Source organism: Microcaecilia unicolor, chromosome 1 (assembly GCF_901765095.1).
Source record: "Microcaecilia unicolor chromosome 1, aMicUni1.1, whole genome shotgun sequence".
NCBI classification, from domain to species: Eukaryota; Metazoa; Chordata; class Amphibia; order Gymnophiona; family Siphonopidae; genus Microcaecilia; species Microcaecilia unicolor.
The window spans coordinates 267586963-267605112 of NC_044031.1; the positions used below are offsets into that span (position 1 = coordinate 267586963).

Sequence of the window (18150 nt, forward strand, 5' to 3'; positions counted from 1 at the left end):
ATGACTATGTCATAACAAAACTCTGTAAGCCACATTGAGCCTGCAAATGGGTGGGAAAATGTGGGATACAAATGCAATAAATAAATAAATGGTCATTCCTAAAAAAGCGCAAGCAAGTGGAAGGAGTAGCCTAGTGGCCAGTAGACGGTGAACAACGGGACCCAGGTTCAATTCCCAGTTTAACTCTTTAATTTCAGTACAAATATGGTGAGCCCTCCTGGAACGCAGAAATACCTCCTGACCTGCAAACCTGAGGGCTATTGTAGTGGTGGACCTTTAGGTACAGTAGGTTTTCTCTGCTCCTGGAGGGCTCACCATACAATATGAAGGGTTTAGACGGGATTTGTACCCAGGTCCCTGTATGTGAAGTCTACTGAACTTGTCCACTAGGCTTTCCCTTCTGCACTGTGTGGCCAGTTCACTAGGAATGCTGCCAGACAGACATCCCTGTGGCTTGTTGTTCCACGTTTTCTCCTGGGATTTAGATTGACGTGTTCAGCCTGAAAATGCCTAGCTCCATGTCATAATCGAACTAGAAATTTAGATGTTTTTGAGGCTCGATTGTGGCTGTGTGCTAGACGTTGGATTTACCAAAATCAAAAATACACAAACCCAGAATAAACCACTGGTAGTTTAGAATGGACAAAATACTGAACCAGGGTCCTGGTCAGTAATGGGTAAATGAGAGAACAGATATAATTAAATTAATAACAGTGCGTCTAAAGCAATAATTAATATTAGTGTTGGAGTAATCTCAGAGGAAATAACTCACCCAAGCGAGGAAACGCCAAAGCGATTTAAACCTCTAAGGGTGGATAGGCTTCTCAATCATTGATATACTCCATGATTTTAACTTTGAAATGATCTCAAGTGAGCAAACACCCAGTGCTCTAAAAATAACTTTCACACTCAAATAACTGTTCTCTCATAGTCCCATACTAACTCACTCACACTAGCGCCAAAAATAATAGTACTGTGGATATCCTATATTTTAAATGTTTAAAATTTTCTGGACAAAGTCTGATGTGATTCTTAGTCGATTTTCTGTGCACAGTATTCTTTGCCTAAAGATTGATAACAATGTCTTTTCTTGCTAATTGCTATGCTCTGTAATCTGTTACTTGCCTTCCACCAGACTGATGGCAGTAGGAGATCTCATGTGTTTATCTGGAGGACTATAGATGACCAGAGGCTGGAGTTTATTCTTTCCTGCACCCTCTGCTATGGTGAGATCTGCATTCTAGCATCTTTTCTGGTGCCTGTTTCAAATGAGGTTGCAGGAGTTACACCTTCTTGGGATGCCTTACATTTCATCACTAAACCTGCAGAATAGGTAGAGCTCGGTGCAGATGGTTTTAGTGTGATATTCAATGCACACTGTGTTAGTCATCAACACAAACATAGACTGACTTGCTCATGCATTAAAAAAAACATATGTCTTCTATGCTTGCCCAATATTTCATTATATTTTCTATGCTAAATTACCTAGAAAAACACATGCTTATCAGGAGGGTAACAATAACAGAATGTCTAGGAAACACAGAGGCGTATTTTTGAAGCACTTAAACTTACAAAGAGGGGCATAATCGAACGGGGCACACAAGTTTTCCTGAGGGCGTCCTTGCAGGACGTCCTCGTGAAGGGGCAGTGAAACCCATATTATCGAAACAAGATGGGCGTCCATCTTTCGTTTCAATAATACGGACGGGGACGCCCAAACCTCAACATTTAGGTCGACCTTAGAAATGGTCGACCTAAATGTTGAGATGGTCGTCCCCGGTTTTCAGCCATAATGGAAACCGAGGATGCCCATCTCAAAAACGACCAAATTCAAGCCATTTGGTCGTGGGAGGAGCCAGCATTCGTAGTGCACTGGTCCCCCTGACATGTCAAGACACCAACCGGGCACCCTAGGGGGGCAGTGCAGTGGACTTCAGAAATTGCTCCCAGGTGCATAGCTCCCTTACCTTGTGTGCTGAGCCCCCCCAAAACCCACTCCCCACAACTGTACACCACTACCATAGCCCTTAGGGATAAAGGGGGGCACCTATATGTGGGTACAGTGGGTTTCAGGTGGGTTTTGAAGGGTTCACATTTACCACCACAAGTGTAACAGGTGGGGGGGGGATGGGCCTGGGTCTACCTGCCTGAAGTGCACTGCACCCACTAAAGCTGCTCCAGGGACCTACATACTGCTGTCAGGGAGCTGGGTATGACATTTGAGGCTGACATAGAGGCTGGGAAAAAATATTTTAAAAGGTTTTTTGAGGGTGGGAGGGGGTTAGTGACCACTGGGGGAGTAAGGGGAGGTCATCCCCGATTCCCTCTGGTGATCATCTGGTCAATTCGGGCACCTTTTTGAGGCTTGGTCATAACAAAAAATGGACCAAGTAAAGTCGGCCAAGTGCTCGTCAGGGACACTCTTCTTTTTTCTATTATCAACTGAGGACGCCTATGTGTTAAGCACGCCCCAGTCCCGCCTTCGCTATGCTTCCGACTTTGGTCGTCCCCGCGACAGAAGGCAGTTGAGGGTGCCCAAAATCGGCTTTCGATTATGCCGATTTGGGCGACCCTGGGAGAAGGACACCCATCTTGCGATTTCTGTTGAAAGATGGGTGCCCTTCTCTTTCAAAAATAAGCCTGAAAGTAACTTAGAGAACTTTGTAAGTTTAAGTGCTTTGAAAATGAGCCCCATAGACTGATAGACACATATGTTAAACTTATTTTATAAAAGCAGCATATGTGCCTGTGTGCCTTCAAACATAAACATAGCCCACCCAAACTCCTGCCCGTTCTCTGCCTCCAGGAAATCTATGTATACATGGTGTCCGGAAAAAAATAGGACCCCTTACATAGTTTCAAAATACTTTGCAATTTTTAAACATTTAGTATGACTTTTGAAAATACATTAGGATACTGGGGGGTTTTCTTAATTCATAATTTGCGTTCATAGTGTACTTGACACATTCACGAAATCTTTGTCACCACTGAACTGTTGGCTCAATGAATTCTGGGGTTTTACTAATTAAGAGCTCGGCTGTTTTGTGAGCTTGGTGTACCTGGAACTCCATTCTGTTGAAAAATAAAGTACTCAGAAATGTCTCGAATTTCAGGCAGAAGTTTCTGCTGCAATAGGATGTTTTTGGGTTGTTTGGAAAAATGTTGGACGTCGCGTTCTTTCCGGTGAATATCACATAACAAGAGGCTGTATGGTATCTGAGCATGTACATTTGTGTGTACATATGCTGAGACATTTACATGCACCTGTGTAAAATTCTTTCCTGTACACTCTCTTTGAAAATTACGCTCAAAATGGATGCATAGCAATAGACACAGAAAGATGCTTTATTAGCACAAGTTTGAAACGTCGCGACAGTAGTGCCAATCATCAAGACTTCATCTCGGTTACTGTTCATTCACACATCTTTCACTTAAATTCAGAAACAGTCTCTTTAGTGCATTTGCCCAAATTAGTGTTAAGATGGACTTGTGAAGAGTATTTTTTAGGACAGGATGCCAAGGTTGAAAGTCCAAGTGAGGCTATTTGATAAAGACACATGAAGGGCAAATCTGTTATCTAGGCACTCACATTTGCGCATGCGTTAAATGTTTAGAATTCTAGCATTTACATGTGTATGCGTGCATCTTTGCATGTACTTGCTAGCATGGCACCTAAGTGCTATTATGTAAATACCCACTTAAGCTCTATTTGCAATGAGGGCATACTCAGGAGCGGAGCATGGACAGGGCTCCCCCTACACATATAACTTACAGAATATTGCAAGTTAGCAGGAACTGCTGCATTTAGGTGGTCGAACATATGCCAGCTCTATGGCTGGTGTAATTGTAGGCACCTAATTGTTAGACATGTCAATACTGGGTTAAACTAATGTTCTATAATGGAACCTGGGCACCTAGGTTCTGATATGAAAAGACTCCTACCCTCAGGGTACCAAGTTATGAAATTACTCCCAAGCGCACCTGGATAAGTTACATATCCATGTTACATCTTATGAACTCCAGAGAGAGGCTTTCTTTGCACAATGCAAGTACTTAATTTGAGAGACTGAGATCTTACTCCATATGCTCTGGCTTAGGAGTGAGGTTCATGGTATGCTCAAAACTAACACAGACAAACAACAAAAAACAGGGAGTGACCACTGAAATTCCAAATCTGGGATATTTATTTACAAATCAACACTATACAAGAAATACCCTTGACGCAGTACTGTGTTTCAGAGCAGGAGGCGCCTGCCTCAGGAGTCTTAGGGATGAACCGGTGTAGCAACTTGTATGGTTGTCGGGAAATAGCAAAAAAATGCATTAAACATCATTCTAAGAAAGTAGCGTAATCTGATGACATGTAACAAATAGGTCAAAACACGATCTGCTAACCACACTTCACAAAAAAGCGATTGTAGTGCCAATGAATATCAGCACTGACCACCCCTGCTAACTGGGCAGATAGGACCATATAAAAAGCAGTTCTATCATTGCCAGTGAGCTTTCCAGGCATCAGCATTGAATATCAGCCAATGCCTGGATAACTTCTGAGTGGTGACCTGAGAAGACCTATTGTCTCCCTTTCTCCTGACTCCCTTCTCCCTGACGAGCAAAGGTCCCTCCATATCCAACTCCCCCCCCCCCCCCCAAGAGCAAAGGCTTCCGTGAATCCAATCCCTCCTCCCTCCTCTACAAGGCAAATCCAATCCCTCCTCCCTTTCTCCTCCTCCCCAAGAGCCTTCTTGCCCCCAATATCTACCCCCAACCCCATTCCAGGATCTCAGTGCAGGTGGGGGGGGGGGGGGACATTGGGAGGAGAAGGTCTTGGAAGCAGGTTGAAAATGAATTGGGGTTTGATTTGAAGGGGGGACTTTGGCTAAGTGTTTTCAGCTCCCTTTAAGATGCGGCTGAGAGTTCAAGTCATGGTTTAGCCGCTCGATGCTCCCACGCAATGTAAATAACTATGTTTGTGAGGTTGATCACAAGCAGCGTTATTCATATATCATAAGAGTGGCTAACCTATGGTACTGAGCTACCCCAGGTTAGTCAGTCCCATGGAAAATGAAGGTGTAGTAAAAGCCCAACTTTTACCACACCTTAATAAATACCCTCCTAAGCAAGTAGCATAGGATTTTAACTGCACTGGCTGTTTTTGGCATTTTGGTAGCCATTGGCATGGGCACAGCTAACAGTTAGTGTGTGCTAAATACCATGCTAACTTCTTAGTGCACCTTAGCAAACAGGCCCCATAGTTTATAAGTTTGACTGGTCTATCTTCTTTTTGGACAGATTTCTGTTTGGTTACTTTCTGCTTTCCTGTCTATTTGATGGAGTTCCATTTCTGTGTCACTGTTTTTATTATAGAAATTGCTTTGTTGCTTGTCATGAAGGGTGGTATAGCAAACATGATTAAACAAACATATATAGGGTCAATTGAAAATAACGTGCATTAGCATGTTAATACATGTTAGTAAATAACAGTGCTTTTTTTCTAGGAAAAAAGGGGCCAGTACCCATACAGAATCAGTACCAGCTGAAAAAAAAAACTGGTAAATAAGGACCTAAATAAAGATTTACCCCCTGTTTACTAAGCCACGCTAACAGCTGCCGTGCGCTAATGTTGACACTGCCTATTCACTTTGAATGAGCTGTGTTGGCGTTGCCACATGACAGCCGATAGCACAGCTCTAGTAAACAGGGAGGGGTTAGATATCTAATTTTTGTGCAAGTTTTTGAAGATTTATAGGGCAATTCTGTAGCTGGGCTCCCGTATTTACATACCCTCTTGCGTGCATAAATGTACGGAATGCTATCGCTGTTGTGGGTAAGTGTACAGTTAGGCGTGTACTGGCAGGACACCTAAGCACTATTCTGTAAGGACAGATACATATTGTAGCACATGATTACAAGGGGGGCATGCACATGGGTGGGGCTCACATTTTTCATTAGCAACCAAACTTATGCCAGGTCTATGGCTACTGTAACTGTGGACACATAAATATAAGACACATTGGGCACTAGTATTCTATAACAGAATCTAGGTGCCCAGGTATTTGTGACCTGGATTGACCACTGTTGGAACGGATAGGTTTCAAGGTTTCATTTATAGCATAGCAATGTTTCTTGTATTCTGCTTATACCTCAGAGAAGTTCAATGCGGATCGCACTAAAGAAACTGAAAGAATATTCAGGAAGTATGATAAAATATCAAAATAGAAAGCATAACATTAAATCAGAGTTTAGAGAGATAAGCCTTGCTAAACAGGAAAGTTTTTAGGTTTTTCCTGAAGAGTTTATAGTCAGATATAGGTCTAAGCTGAGTAGGAAGTTCTTTCTACAATTTAGCAGCTTGATATACGTATGAGGAATTTGTTAGTCGCTTCGACTTCCTTCTTCTGGAATTAGGAAAGCTAAAATAATAAGTATCACACAGGGAAGAAGTTGTATTTTGGGGGAAGCGCCTTTGTCGGTACTATGTAAGTCACATTGAACCTGCAAATAGGTGGGAAAATGTGGGGTACAAATGCAATAAATAAATAAAATAAATATCATACATGTAAGAAGGTGCTAAGCCATGCTGAATCCTAAAATTTGAACAGCACTCTACTTTCAAAAGGAAACTAATGCAGTCAGATCAAATATGGCAAAACATGATCAGTAATAGCTAATGAAAAGATCAATCTAACCCCTATATTTTGAATAGTTCTCAACTTTTATGAAATGGAGCTAGGACAATCAAAAATCAAATTACAATAATCAATTTGAGTGAGTATATGACTTTGAACTAAAAGTTCAAAGGAGTATTCTCAAATATTTGGATATCCGACGTAGCTTTCTCATTACTATAAAAGTTTTTTTGATAGTAGATTGGTATAAGCATTAAAGTGATAACGTATCATCAAAAAGAATCCGGATTCTAATTTCTAAAATAAAATTATATTCACTATTCTGAATTGTAATCAAAGTATCCTGCAAGGGGTTATAATTGTTTCTTATTAGGAGAAGTTTGCTCTTGTCATTTAATTTTAGACAATGCTTTTGCATCCATTCCTCTGCATAAAATCAGACTTTCAAAGCAGATTATACAGGTTAAAATCAAAGTAAAAGTGAAACTACAATCCAGTGTTGATAGGAAAAGAGAAGTAGCAGAAAAACTCACAAATAAGACACCAGAGGCGAAGCAGGCCAGGCCCATATATAAACCCAGGTCAGACTTAAAAAACAAACTAAATAGATGTGTCTTCAACATGGCCTTAAACCTGGCCAATGTGTCCTCTGTATGTAAGGACAGAGGGAGAATGTTCCAGAGTGCAGAATACTGGGCTACCTAGACCATTGGTCTGACCCAGTATCACTGTTCTTATGTTGAGATGCCATTATAGAATAAGGCCATTTTACATTACCCATTTTTGTCCCTGGTTGGTAATCCAAAGCTCTTGGATGTATGTTTCCTTGCATTTTGAGGGATCTGTTCTACCCTGGGAAGCCATGCTTTTTGAATGGAGCCTCAAATCGCTATTTTTCTTATGCAGAATAAAATGTACAATACCTGCTATTTTCCAGTGTCCCAAAAGATAGAGGAGAGGAATATCATCAGGGCTTTTTTTGAGGGGGTACTTGGGGGTACTGAGTACCGGCACCTTTTCCACTGTCTGCTAAACTTGACCCTTGGTTCTCATATTTTAATGAAAGAGCTCAGGTTCTACATACAAATTCTGCCTTGTCATAGATTCTGTGACTGGTTGCAGGGGTCCTGGCTATTGTGGGGTGAGTCCCTCAATGATCACTCCACCCCTGAAGGGTGGCCTGGCATTTGAGTACCGGCACCTTTTTTGCTAGACAAAATGCACTGAATATCATTGACAAGAGAATGAAATCATTTCTCTGAATTTTCTGTAATAAAGAATGAATCTGTTCTATATTTGCAATGAAAGACTGTGAACTCATAGAATGCAGACGACAAACAAATATGGCATGTGGTTTATTTTTAGTACTCAGTCTCCAAAATCAACAAAACTTATGAGATGTTTTGCTTCCTAGATAAATGCTATCCAGATGAAGAATGTGAGCTTGCCATTCCTCCACCAGTTGAGGTGGCTATGGACATTGCATTTATTTTGGATAGCTCGTACAGCGTCAGGAGTGAAGACTATGAGATTATGAAGGGCTTCGTGAGCACCATGCTTGATCAGTTTGTTGTGTCTTCAGATCCTTCGCTCTCCAGTGTGGATGCCAGGGTGGCATTGGTACAACAGACACCACCAGGTTTCATTCCCAATACAAATATCCAGCCAGCTAAACTGGAATTTGACTTAGAGGCTTTCAACAGTAAAGATCTGATGAAAAGCTATATTGAGGAATCTGTTCACCAATTGCATGGGTCAACTGCTGTTGGCTATGCCACGCAGTGGACTATTGATAACATTTTCTCAAAAGCCACTAGGCCAAGAAAACACAAGGTCTTATTTACAATACTGGGAAGTAAGACAGCAGACTGGGACAGAGGAATGCTGAGAGAGGTCTCAGAGTATGCCGAGTGCCAAGGATTTACCATGGTCACCCTGGCATTTGGAAACGAGATAAGCTACACAGAGATGGCTGAACTTTCCAGTTCTCCACAAGATCAACATTTACTGCACCTGGCCCGAACCTTGAAACCTGAAATGGCATATGCTCAGAGATTTAGCAGAGCCTTCTTGAATCTCCTGAAAAGTAAGTAGTGCAATGTAATTGCTAAATCTGAGAGAAGGGAACAGGTATGTAATTAGAGAAGTGTGACTAGGATATCTCCACCAGGCATAGCTAACATGGAGGGGTGCTCCAGTGTGCTGACACAAGGATTTTTGCAACCCTAAGTAGCTCAACATATACGACTCCATTCTGTCCCCCACCACTATGCTCCTTTTCCGCTCCTTCTCTACCCCACTCCCTGGACACACATTTTCTGTTCTGCCTCTGTTTCTCCCTCCCCTCACCCCCCAATTTTGATGGTGACGCTCAACTCTGGATCCAGAGTTAGTAAAAAGTTGTGAAAGTTTGGAGGCACTGACTAAGCTGGGTGGAAGAAGCCACCTCTTCCTGCATATACCAACGCTCCTCCCTAGGAGCATCACAGGCCTCATACACGCCCTGTGCAATGCACCCAAGTGCTCCCATTGCATTCTTGCCCTACCCACTTCTGTGATGTCAGCAAGGAAAGCCAATGGATAGGCCACACTATCCACACAGCTAGCTATGGCCCTTCTGTTCCCTCTCCTTCCTATTTACTTTCAGTGCTGCCAGCTACAAAGGCAGGAAACAGAGCAGATGGAAGGAGACAGAGCAGAGGTGTAGCCAGACCTCGATTTTGGTGGGAGGGGGTGCCTGAACCCAAAGTGGGGAGGTACATTTTGCTCCACTTTCCCACCGCTCTTTGCCTCCCGCTGCAACCTAACATGCCTGGGCTGGTGGAGGTCCTGAAGCCCCGCCAGCAGAAGCCTTCCTGTTGTGGTACTCGGTAACGCACTGCCTGCCCTACTTTCCTGCCCCAGCACACATGCTCAGTTTTAGTGAAATTGAGCATGCGTGTAAAGGAGGGGGAAGCAGGGCAGGCAGCACAATGGTGAATATTGCTTAAGAAAAGCTTCTGCTGTCACGCTTGGGGATCCCACTAGCCAAACAAGCAGACTTTGGGGTCCTGAACCCAAATTGGGGGGGGGCCTGGCCCCCAAGGCCCTCCTGACTATGCTACTAGGATAGAGAAGCAAAGAATGAACGAAAGGGCATAGACAGGGAGAGGAAAGAGAGATAGGAGGCAAAGAGAACAAGGGGCCATATTGGATAGAGAAAGGAGATGGGGGATACAGGGAGAGAGTGGAATTTGGAAGGACATGAAGTACTCATAAATCTTCAAATATATACAAATGTATACCATTCACCAAATAGTAGTCAGTTCAAACAAAGCTGCTGTACTCCTAAATAGTTACATAAACAAGAGAGGAAAAAGCCTGAGTAGAACCCTGCTGTTTCACTTGGAGGGGCATAATCGAACGGGGACGACTGTCTCTAAGGGCGCCCATCTCTAAGGATGTCCCGGCGAAGGGGCGGGGAAACCCGTATTATCGAAACAAGATGGGCGTCCATCTTTCATTTCGATAATACAGTCGGGGACGCCCAAATCTCAACATTTAAGTCGACCTTACAGATGTTCATCTCCGGTTTTCAGCCATAATGGAAACCGAGGACGCCCATCTCAAAAACGACCAAATCCAAGCCCTTTGGTCATGGGAGGAGCCAGAATTCATAGTGCACTGGTCCCCCTGACATGCCAGGACACCAACCGGGCACCCTAAGGGGCACTGCAGTGGACTTCACAAATTGCTCCCAGGTGCATAGCTCCCTTACCTTGGGTGCTGAGCCCCCCCCAATACCCAATATCCACTCCCCACAAGGGGTGAAGGGGGGCACCTATATATGGGTACAGTGGGTTTCGGGTGGGTTTTGGAGGGCTCACATTTACCACCACAAGTGTAACAGGTAGGGGGGTATGGGCTTGGGTCCGCCTGCCTGAAGTGCACTGCACCCACTAAAACTGCTCCAGGGACCTGCATACTGCTGTCATGGAGCTGGGTATGACATTTGAGGCTGGCATAGAAGCTGGCAAAAAAAAAATTTAAGTTTTTTTTGTTTTTTTTTTAGTGTGGGAGGGGGTTGGTGACCACTGGTTCCCTCCGGTGGTCATCTGGTCAGTTCGGGTACCTTTTCACGGCTTGGTCGCAAGAAAAAAATGGACCAAGTAAAGTCGGCCAAGTGCTCGTCAGGGACGCCCTTCTTTTTTCCATTATCGGCCGAGGACTCCCATCTCCTAATCACGCCCCAGTTCCGCCTTCACTACGGTGCCGACACGCCCCCTGTGAACTTTGGTCGTCCCCGCGACGGGAAGCAGTTGAGGACGCCCAAAATCAGCTTTCGATTATGCCAATTTGGGGAACCCTGAGAGAAGGACGCCCATCTCCAGATTTGTGTCGGAAGATGGGTGCCCTTCTCTTTCGAAAATAGCCTGATAGTCATAGCCACTTGGGATTCGATTGTCTATCATCGCATAAAAAACCACTGTGTGCTATTTTTAATGCAAAACATATAGGGGGTGGAGGAGTGGCCTAGTGGTTAGGGTGGTGGACTTTGGTCTTGAGGAACTGAGTTCAATTCCCAGCACAGGTAGCTCCTTGTGATTCTGGACAAGTCACTTAACCCTCCATTGCCCACCACATAAAGCTTGCCATGAGTGGGAAAGTGCAGGGTACAAATGTAAAAAAAAATAAAATAAAGCTTTGCTCACATTATCTGCAGCAGGCCCCATAGGAATAAAATGGGCCCTGCTGCACATAAATCAAGCTAAGTTTTAGTAAACAGGTGGATAATATGCTGTACTGCAAATAATTTTTCTTTACAAGTTATTCAACCATCGCTCAAGTCCAGTGGTGGCCAGCGTTTCGTTCTCTGCTTCAGGGACTTGCGGCAATTAATAAAGCAGAAGCAAAATCTAAAAAAAAGAAAAAACTTACAAAAAACATATTAAAGTGCAGAACTCTCCAAAATTTCAATTAGCCAATCGTCATACTTCAGTAACTCAGGGAGCTCCACCATTACACTCTCACCAAATCCATACAACTCCATACAGTTGTCTTCAGCTCTTAATGTCTTACATCAGCCCGTACTGGCCATTCCTAGCTATACGAACTACTCACGTGAGGATGCTTGGATACCAATCACTACTCAGGGTAATCAAAAAACTGCTACCATTCAGTCTTCACATTTAAACCATCTGGTTCTAATGACTTCAGTTTAAAGATCCAGCGTTGTTCAGCCTGAAGTAATTGATGTCTCTGACTCCACCCCTGTTCCTCGGCGGTATCAATTCTAAAATATGTATCCAAAACTGCCTTAAAATATTTTTATTGTTATATCATTATTACGCTTTATCATTAACATGTAACCCAAAATCCTCTGTAATACCAAATGTCTATTCTCTTCTTGTATCCACTACTCATGATGTATTGTAAGCCACATTGAGCCTGCAAAGAGGTGGGAAAATGTGGGATACAAATGCAACAAATAAATTAATAAAATAATGCATCTCAAAGACACAAAGCTGCGTTTAAATTGTATGCAGTGTACTGCTAATGGTACTTCTATGTTCCATTAGTTGCAATTTCAAAAGTATTGATGTTTGTCCCACACGTAGGAGCCGACTCTGTGGGTGCTGTGGGTGCTTGAGCACCCCCAATACTGAGAAAATTCCTTGTATTGGTCCAGGGAGGGTCTATTTCCATTGGGCTTAGCACCCCCAATAATTTTGAAAAGTTGGCTCCACTCCGACATACAGTTTTTGAGATGGACAACATATACAATACACCACGTAAGTCAAACAGTTGATATTGGTTCTTAAAAGAAACTTTTTTCCATCTAGCGGATTTGTAAAGTCAGGTTGCTCTAGCATATTCATACATATAGAGCATTTTGTCCCTATGGAGGGTCACTTGTCCTTGAGATATATACACTGGCTTTTACATCCTAATAGCTGTAAAGATGGAATAAACGTGTGTATTGCGTTGTACCACTAAAGCGAATGCGCTTGTGAAAATTTTAAAATGCATTTGAATGTCATTTCTACAGTACCAATTTTTGAAAACATAAAATTGAGAGTGACTTTCAGTAGAGGGAATTTTTTAAAAGAATTACTATGTCCTTCTGAATTTGTGAATATCTTAAGGACAAGGGACCCTCCACAGGGACACAGAGCATGTCTATGTCAAAAATTGTATGTCAGACAAATGTCGAGTCCTTTGAAATTGCGACTAATGGAACATAAAGGTACCATTCAAACCGGCAAGGTGGCATCACAATTAGCAGTACACTGCATACAGTTTAAACGTAGCTTTGCATTATTTTAGAATAGATGCCACTGAGGAACAGGGGTGGAGTCAGGAGACATCAATTACTTCAGGCTGAACAACGCTGGATCTTTAAACTGAAGTCATTAGAACCAGATGGTTTAAATGTGAAGACTGAATGGCACTACTTTTTTTGATTACCCTGAGTAGTGATTGGTATCCAAGCATCCTCACGTGAGTAGTTCTTATAGCTAGGAATGGCCAGTACGGGCTGATGTAAGACATTAAGAGCTGAAGACAACTGTATGGAGTTGTATGGATTCGGTGAGAGCGTAATTGTGAAGAGCTCCCTAAGTATGATGATATGCTAATTGAAATTTTGGAAAGTTCTGCACTTTAATATGCTTTTTATAAGATTATATTTTGGGGTGTTTTGAGTTTGTTTGTCTTTTTTAGAGATTTTGCTCCTGCTTTAGTGATTGCCGCAAGTCCCTGAAGCAGAGAACGAAACGTTGGCCACCATCAGACTTGAGCGGTGGTTGAATAACTTATGACTATTATGAAAAATTATTTGCAGTAGAGCATACTATGTTTTGCATTAAAAATAGCACACAGAGGTTTTTTATGCCAATGATAGACTATAGAACCCCAAGTGGCTATGACTATGTGAAACAGCAGGGGTCAACTCAGGCTTTTCCCTCTCTGTGTTTATGTAACTATTTAAGAGTGCAGCAGCTTTGTTTCGTGAACGATGTACGTCTGTACATATTTGAAGAAATATTAAACAAGATTACCCGTCTTTCAAACACAAAGTAGCCATGGGGTCGTCTTGAGAATAAATATAACATTACCTGTTTTAAAATGATGGGATAAGTTATATGCACTATTCCCATGAGGGTCATATGCCTAACTTTTTTTTTTAATTCATGCATATGGATTCACAATGCCCCCAAAAAACCTCTCTATACAACCGATGTGTATGCATTTATAAAGGTAGATGTATAGTTTGGGTGTCTGAAAATCTTAAGCATGTATGAATTTAATTTAGGGACCCTTTTACTAAGGTGCGTATGTGCCTACGTGCGTCCAATGTCAATTGGGAACTACCTCCCAGCTACCGCAAGCCCTGGGCGGTAATTCTGTTTTCAACATGCGGTAATCAGCAGTGTACACGCACTGACGATTACCGCACGTTAATGTGTGACACCTTCCTGCTAAGTCAATGGGTGGTGGTAAGGTTTCAGGCCCAAAATGGACGTGTTCCAATTTTAATTTTGCCGCACGTCCATTTTCCACCAAAAAAGGCCTTTTTTGCAGGTGCGCTGAAAAATGGACTGCGCGCATCCAATACACACATCTACACCAGTGAGAGTGGGTATTTTTCCTTTTTTGGAGGTGCAGAGAGGAGGGTTTTGGATTTCTTGGGAACTGGGCGGCATTCTGGGAGGTGGGGAGCCTGTTCCGAAAGGATGGGCTCTACCTTGGTCAGGGTGGGACCGGGCTGCTGGCGTCGGCATTTGGAAGAGAGATAGAGCAGCTTTTAAGCTAGAACTTAGGGGAAGGCCGACAGTCTCTCAAATGCGCATGGTTCGGGATAAGGTATCTTTCAAAGATATCACCAAAACAGGGAAGATAGAGTTTCCCGATAGTGAGGTTGCAAAAGAGACCATAGTAGATCAGCCAGCTTATAATCGAAAGACAAAAACGCCTATATTGCGACCTAAATTGGGAGATAGGCGTTTATCTCCCAAAAACGAATAACGCGGTATAATCGAAAGCCAAACTTGGACGTTTTCAACTGCACTCCATCGCGGAAGTGTACAAAGTTGACGGGGGCGTGTCGGAGGCGTGGTGAAGGCGGGACTGGGGCGTGGTTATCACCCGAACAGAGATGGGCGCCTTTCGCCGATAATGGAAAAAAAGTATGCGTTTGTAGCTAGAATTTAGGGCACTTTTCCTGGACCCTGTTTTTTCACGAATAAGGCCCCAAAAAGTGCCCTAAATGACCAGAATACCACCAGAGGGAATTGGGGATGACCTCCCCTGACTCCCCCAGTGATCACTAACCCCCTCCCACCACAAAAAATGATGTTTCACAACTTTTTATTTTCACTCTCAAATGTCATACCCACCTCCCTGGCAGCAGTATGCAGGTCCCTGGAGCAGTTGTTAGGGGGTGCAGTGGACTTCAGGCAGGTGGACCCAGGCCCATCCCCCCCCCCCTACCTGTTACAATTGTGCTGCTTAATGCTTAATCGTCCAACCCCCCCCAAATCCACTGTACCCACATGTAGGTGCCCCCCTTCACCCCTTAGGGCTATAGTAATGGTGTAGACTTGTGGGCAGTGGGTTTTGAGGGGGTTTGGGGGGCTCAACACACAAGGGAAGGGTGCTATGCACCTGGGAGCTCTTTTACCTTTTTTTTTTGTTTTTGTAAAAGTGCCCCCTAGGGTGCCCGGTTGGTGTCCTGGCATGTGAGGGGGACCAGTGCACTACGACTCCTGGCCCCTCCCACGAACAAATGCCTTGCATTTATTCATTTTTGAGCTGGGCGCTTTCATTTTCCATTATCACTGAAAAACAAAAACGCTCAGCTCACAAATTGTCGAATAAAACATGGACGTCTATTTTTTTCGAAAATACGGTTCGGTCCGCCCCTTCAGGGACCCGTTCTCGGAGATAAACGCCCATGGAGATAGACGTTTTCGTTCAATTATGCCCCTCCAGGTGTCCTTAAATAAAAGTAATAATCAGACAAAAGATTTCAAATTAATACTGTCAAGTACTGAGCATGATGTAAATAGGACAACAAACATAGTTTGAAATGTCTATATGCGAATGCCAGAAGCCTAAGAAATAAGATGGGAGAGTTAGAATATATTGCACTTAATGAAAAATTAGATATAATAGGCATCTCTGAGACCTGGTGGAAGGAGGATAACCAGTGGGACACATTATATCAGGGTACAAATTATATCGTAGTGATAGGGCAGATCGAATTGGTGGAGGGGTAGCATTGTATGTTAAGGAGGGCCTTGAATCAAATAGATTGAAAATTCTGCAGGAAACAAAACACATCTTGGAATCCCTATGGATTGAAGTTCCATGTGTAAAGGGGAAAAGGATAGTGATAGGAGTGTACTACTGTCCACCTGGCCAGGATGAACAGACGGATGTAGAAATGCTATCGGAAATTAGGGAGGCTAACAAACTGAGCAACACGATAATAATGGGTGATTTCAATTACCCCGATATTGATTGGCTAAATGTAACATCAGGGCATTCTAGGGAGGTAAAATTCCTTGACGAAATCAAGGACTGTTTTATGGGGAGGCTGGTACAGGAGCCGACAAGAGAAGGAAAAGTTCTAGACCTAGTCCTTAGTGGAGCGTATGATCTGGTGCAGGAAGTAATGGTGATGGGGCCGCTTGATAGCAATGATCATACTATGATCAGATTTCTTATTAGCTTTGGAGTAAGTATACACAGGAAATCAAATACGTTAGTGTTTAACTTTCAAAAAGGAGACTATGATAAAATGAGAAGAACGGTAAAAAAAAAAACTTAGAGGAGCAGCTGCGAAGGTCAAAAATTTACATCAGGCGTCGATGCTGTTCAAAAATACCATCCTGGAAGCCCAGGCCAAATATTTAAAAAGGAGGGAGAAAGACCAAACGACAGCTGGCATGATTAAAAAGTGAGGTGAAGGAAGCTATTAGAGCTAAAAGAAAATCCTTCAGAAAATGGAAGAAAGAACTGACTGAAAATAATAAGAAACAGCATAAGTAATGTCAAGTCAAATGCAAAGCGCTGATAAGGAAGGCTAAGAGGGACTTCAAAAAAAAGATTGTGGTAGAGGCAAAAATACATTGTAAATTGTTTTTTAGGTATATTAAAAGCAAGAAGCCGACAAAAGAATCAGTTGGACCGCTAGATGACCGAGGGGTACAAGGGGCAATTAGGGAAGACAAAGCCATAGCACAGAGATTAAATTAATTCTTTGCTTCAGTCTTCACCGAGGAAGATTTGGGAGAGATACCGGTGCCAGAAATGGTATTCAAAGCTGACAAGTCGGAGAAACTGAATGAAATCTCTATAAACCTAGAGGATGTAATGGGGCAATTTGACAAATTGAAGAGTAGCAAATCTCCTGGACCGGATGGTATTCATCCCAGAGTACTGATAGAATTGAAAAATGAACTTGCAGAACTATTGTTAGTAATAAGTAATTTATCTTAAAAATCGAGCGTGCTACCGGAAGATTGGAGGGTGGTCAATGTAAAGCCAATATTTTAAAAAGGTTCCAGAGGGGATCCGGGAAATTATAGACTGGTGAGCCTGACGTCAGTGTCGGGCAAAATGGTAGAGACTATTATAAAGAACAAAATTACGGAGCATATTCAAACCATGGATTAATCAGATGTGGAGGGGCATAATCGAACGTCGCCAGCAAAATAGATCACTGGCAATCTATTTTGGTGGCAGCGCAACAGCTGGCCGGAACTGTATTATTGAAAAAGATGGCCGGCTGTCTTTTTTTTCAATAATACGGTTTAGCCCGGCCAAATGCCAGAGTTCGCCGGGTTTGAGATCGCTGGTTTTGTTTTTCAGCGATAATGGAAAAAAAATGCTGGCCATCTCAAATCCGGTGAAATCCAAGGCATTTGGTCATGGGAGGAGCCAGCATTTGTAGTGCACTGGTCCCCCTGACATGCCAGGACACACACCGGGCACCCTAGGGGGCATTTCTAAAAATTTTACAAAAATACCAAAAAAGCTCCCAGGTGCATAGCTCCCTTACCTTGGGTGCTGAGCCCCCCCCAAATCCCCCCACCCCCAAACCCACTCCCCACAACTCTATACCATTACCATAGCCCTTATGGGTGAAGGGGGGCACCTACATGTGGGTAGAGTGGGTTTTGGGGGGGGGGGGTTTGGAGGGCTTAACATTTACCACCACAAGTGTAACAGGTGGGGGGGGCTGCCTGAAGTGCACTGCACCCATTAAAAACTGCTCCAGGGACTTGCGTACTGCTGTCAGGGAGCTGGGAATAACATTTCAGGCTGGCATACAAGCTGGTAAAAAAAGGTTTTGATTTGTATGTTTTTTAATGTGGGAGGGGGTTGGTGACCACTGCGGGAGTACGGGGAGGTCATCCCCCATTCCCTCCGGTGGTCATCTGGTCAGTTGGGGCACCTTTTTGAGGCTTGGTCGTGAAAATAAAAGGACCAAGTAGGCGAAATACTGCTTAACGACGCTTTTTTTCCATTATCC

At 43.2% G+C, this 18150-nt stretch overlaps 1 protein-coding gene across 3 annotated transcripts in view; it reads left to right on the forward strand.

Moving 5' to 3' along the window:
* Positions 1-18150, forward strand: part of COL6A6 (collagen type VI alpha 6 chain) — a 336531-nt gene that overhangs the window by 287324 nt on the left and 31057 nt on the right. For all 3 annotated transcript variants that reach the window (XM_030206331.1, XM_030206323.1, XM_030206339.1), the window contains 2 exons: positions 1136-1226; positions 8044-8715. In XM_030206331.1, coding sequence (XP_030062191.1) covers positions 1136-1226; positions 8044-8715 — 763 coding nt within the window. The remainder of the gene's footprint in view (positions 1-1135; positions 1227-8043; positions 8716-18150) is intronic.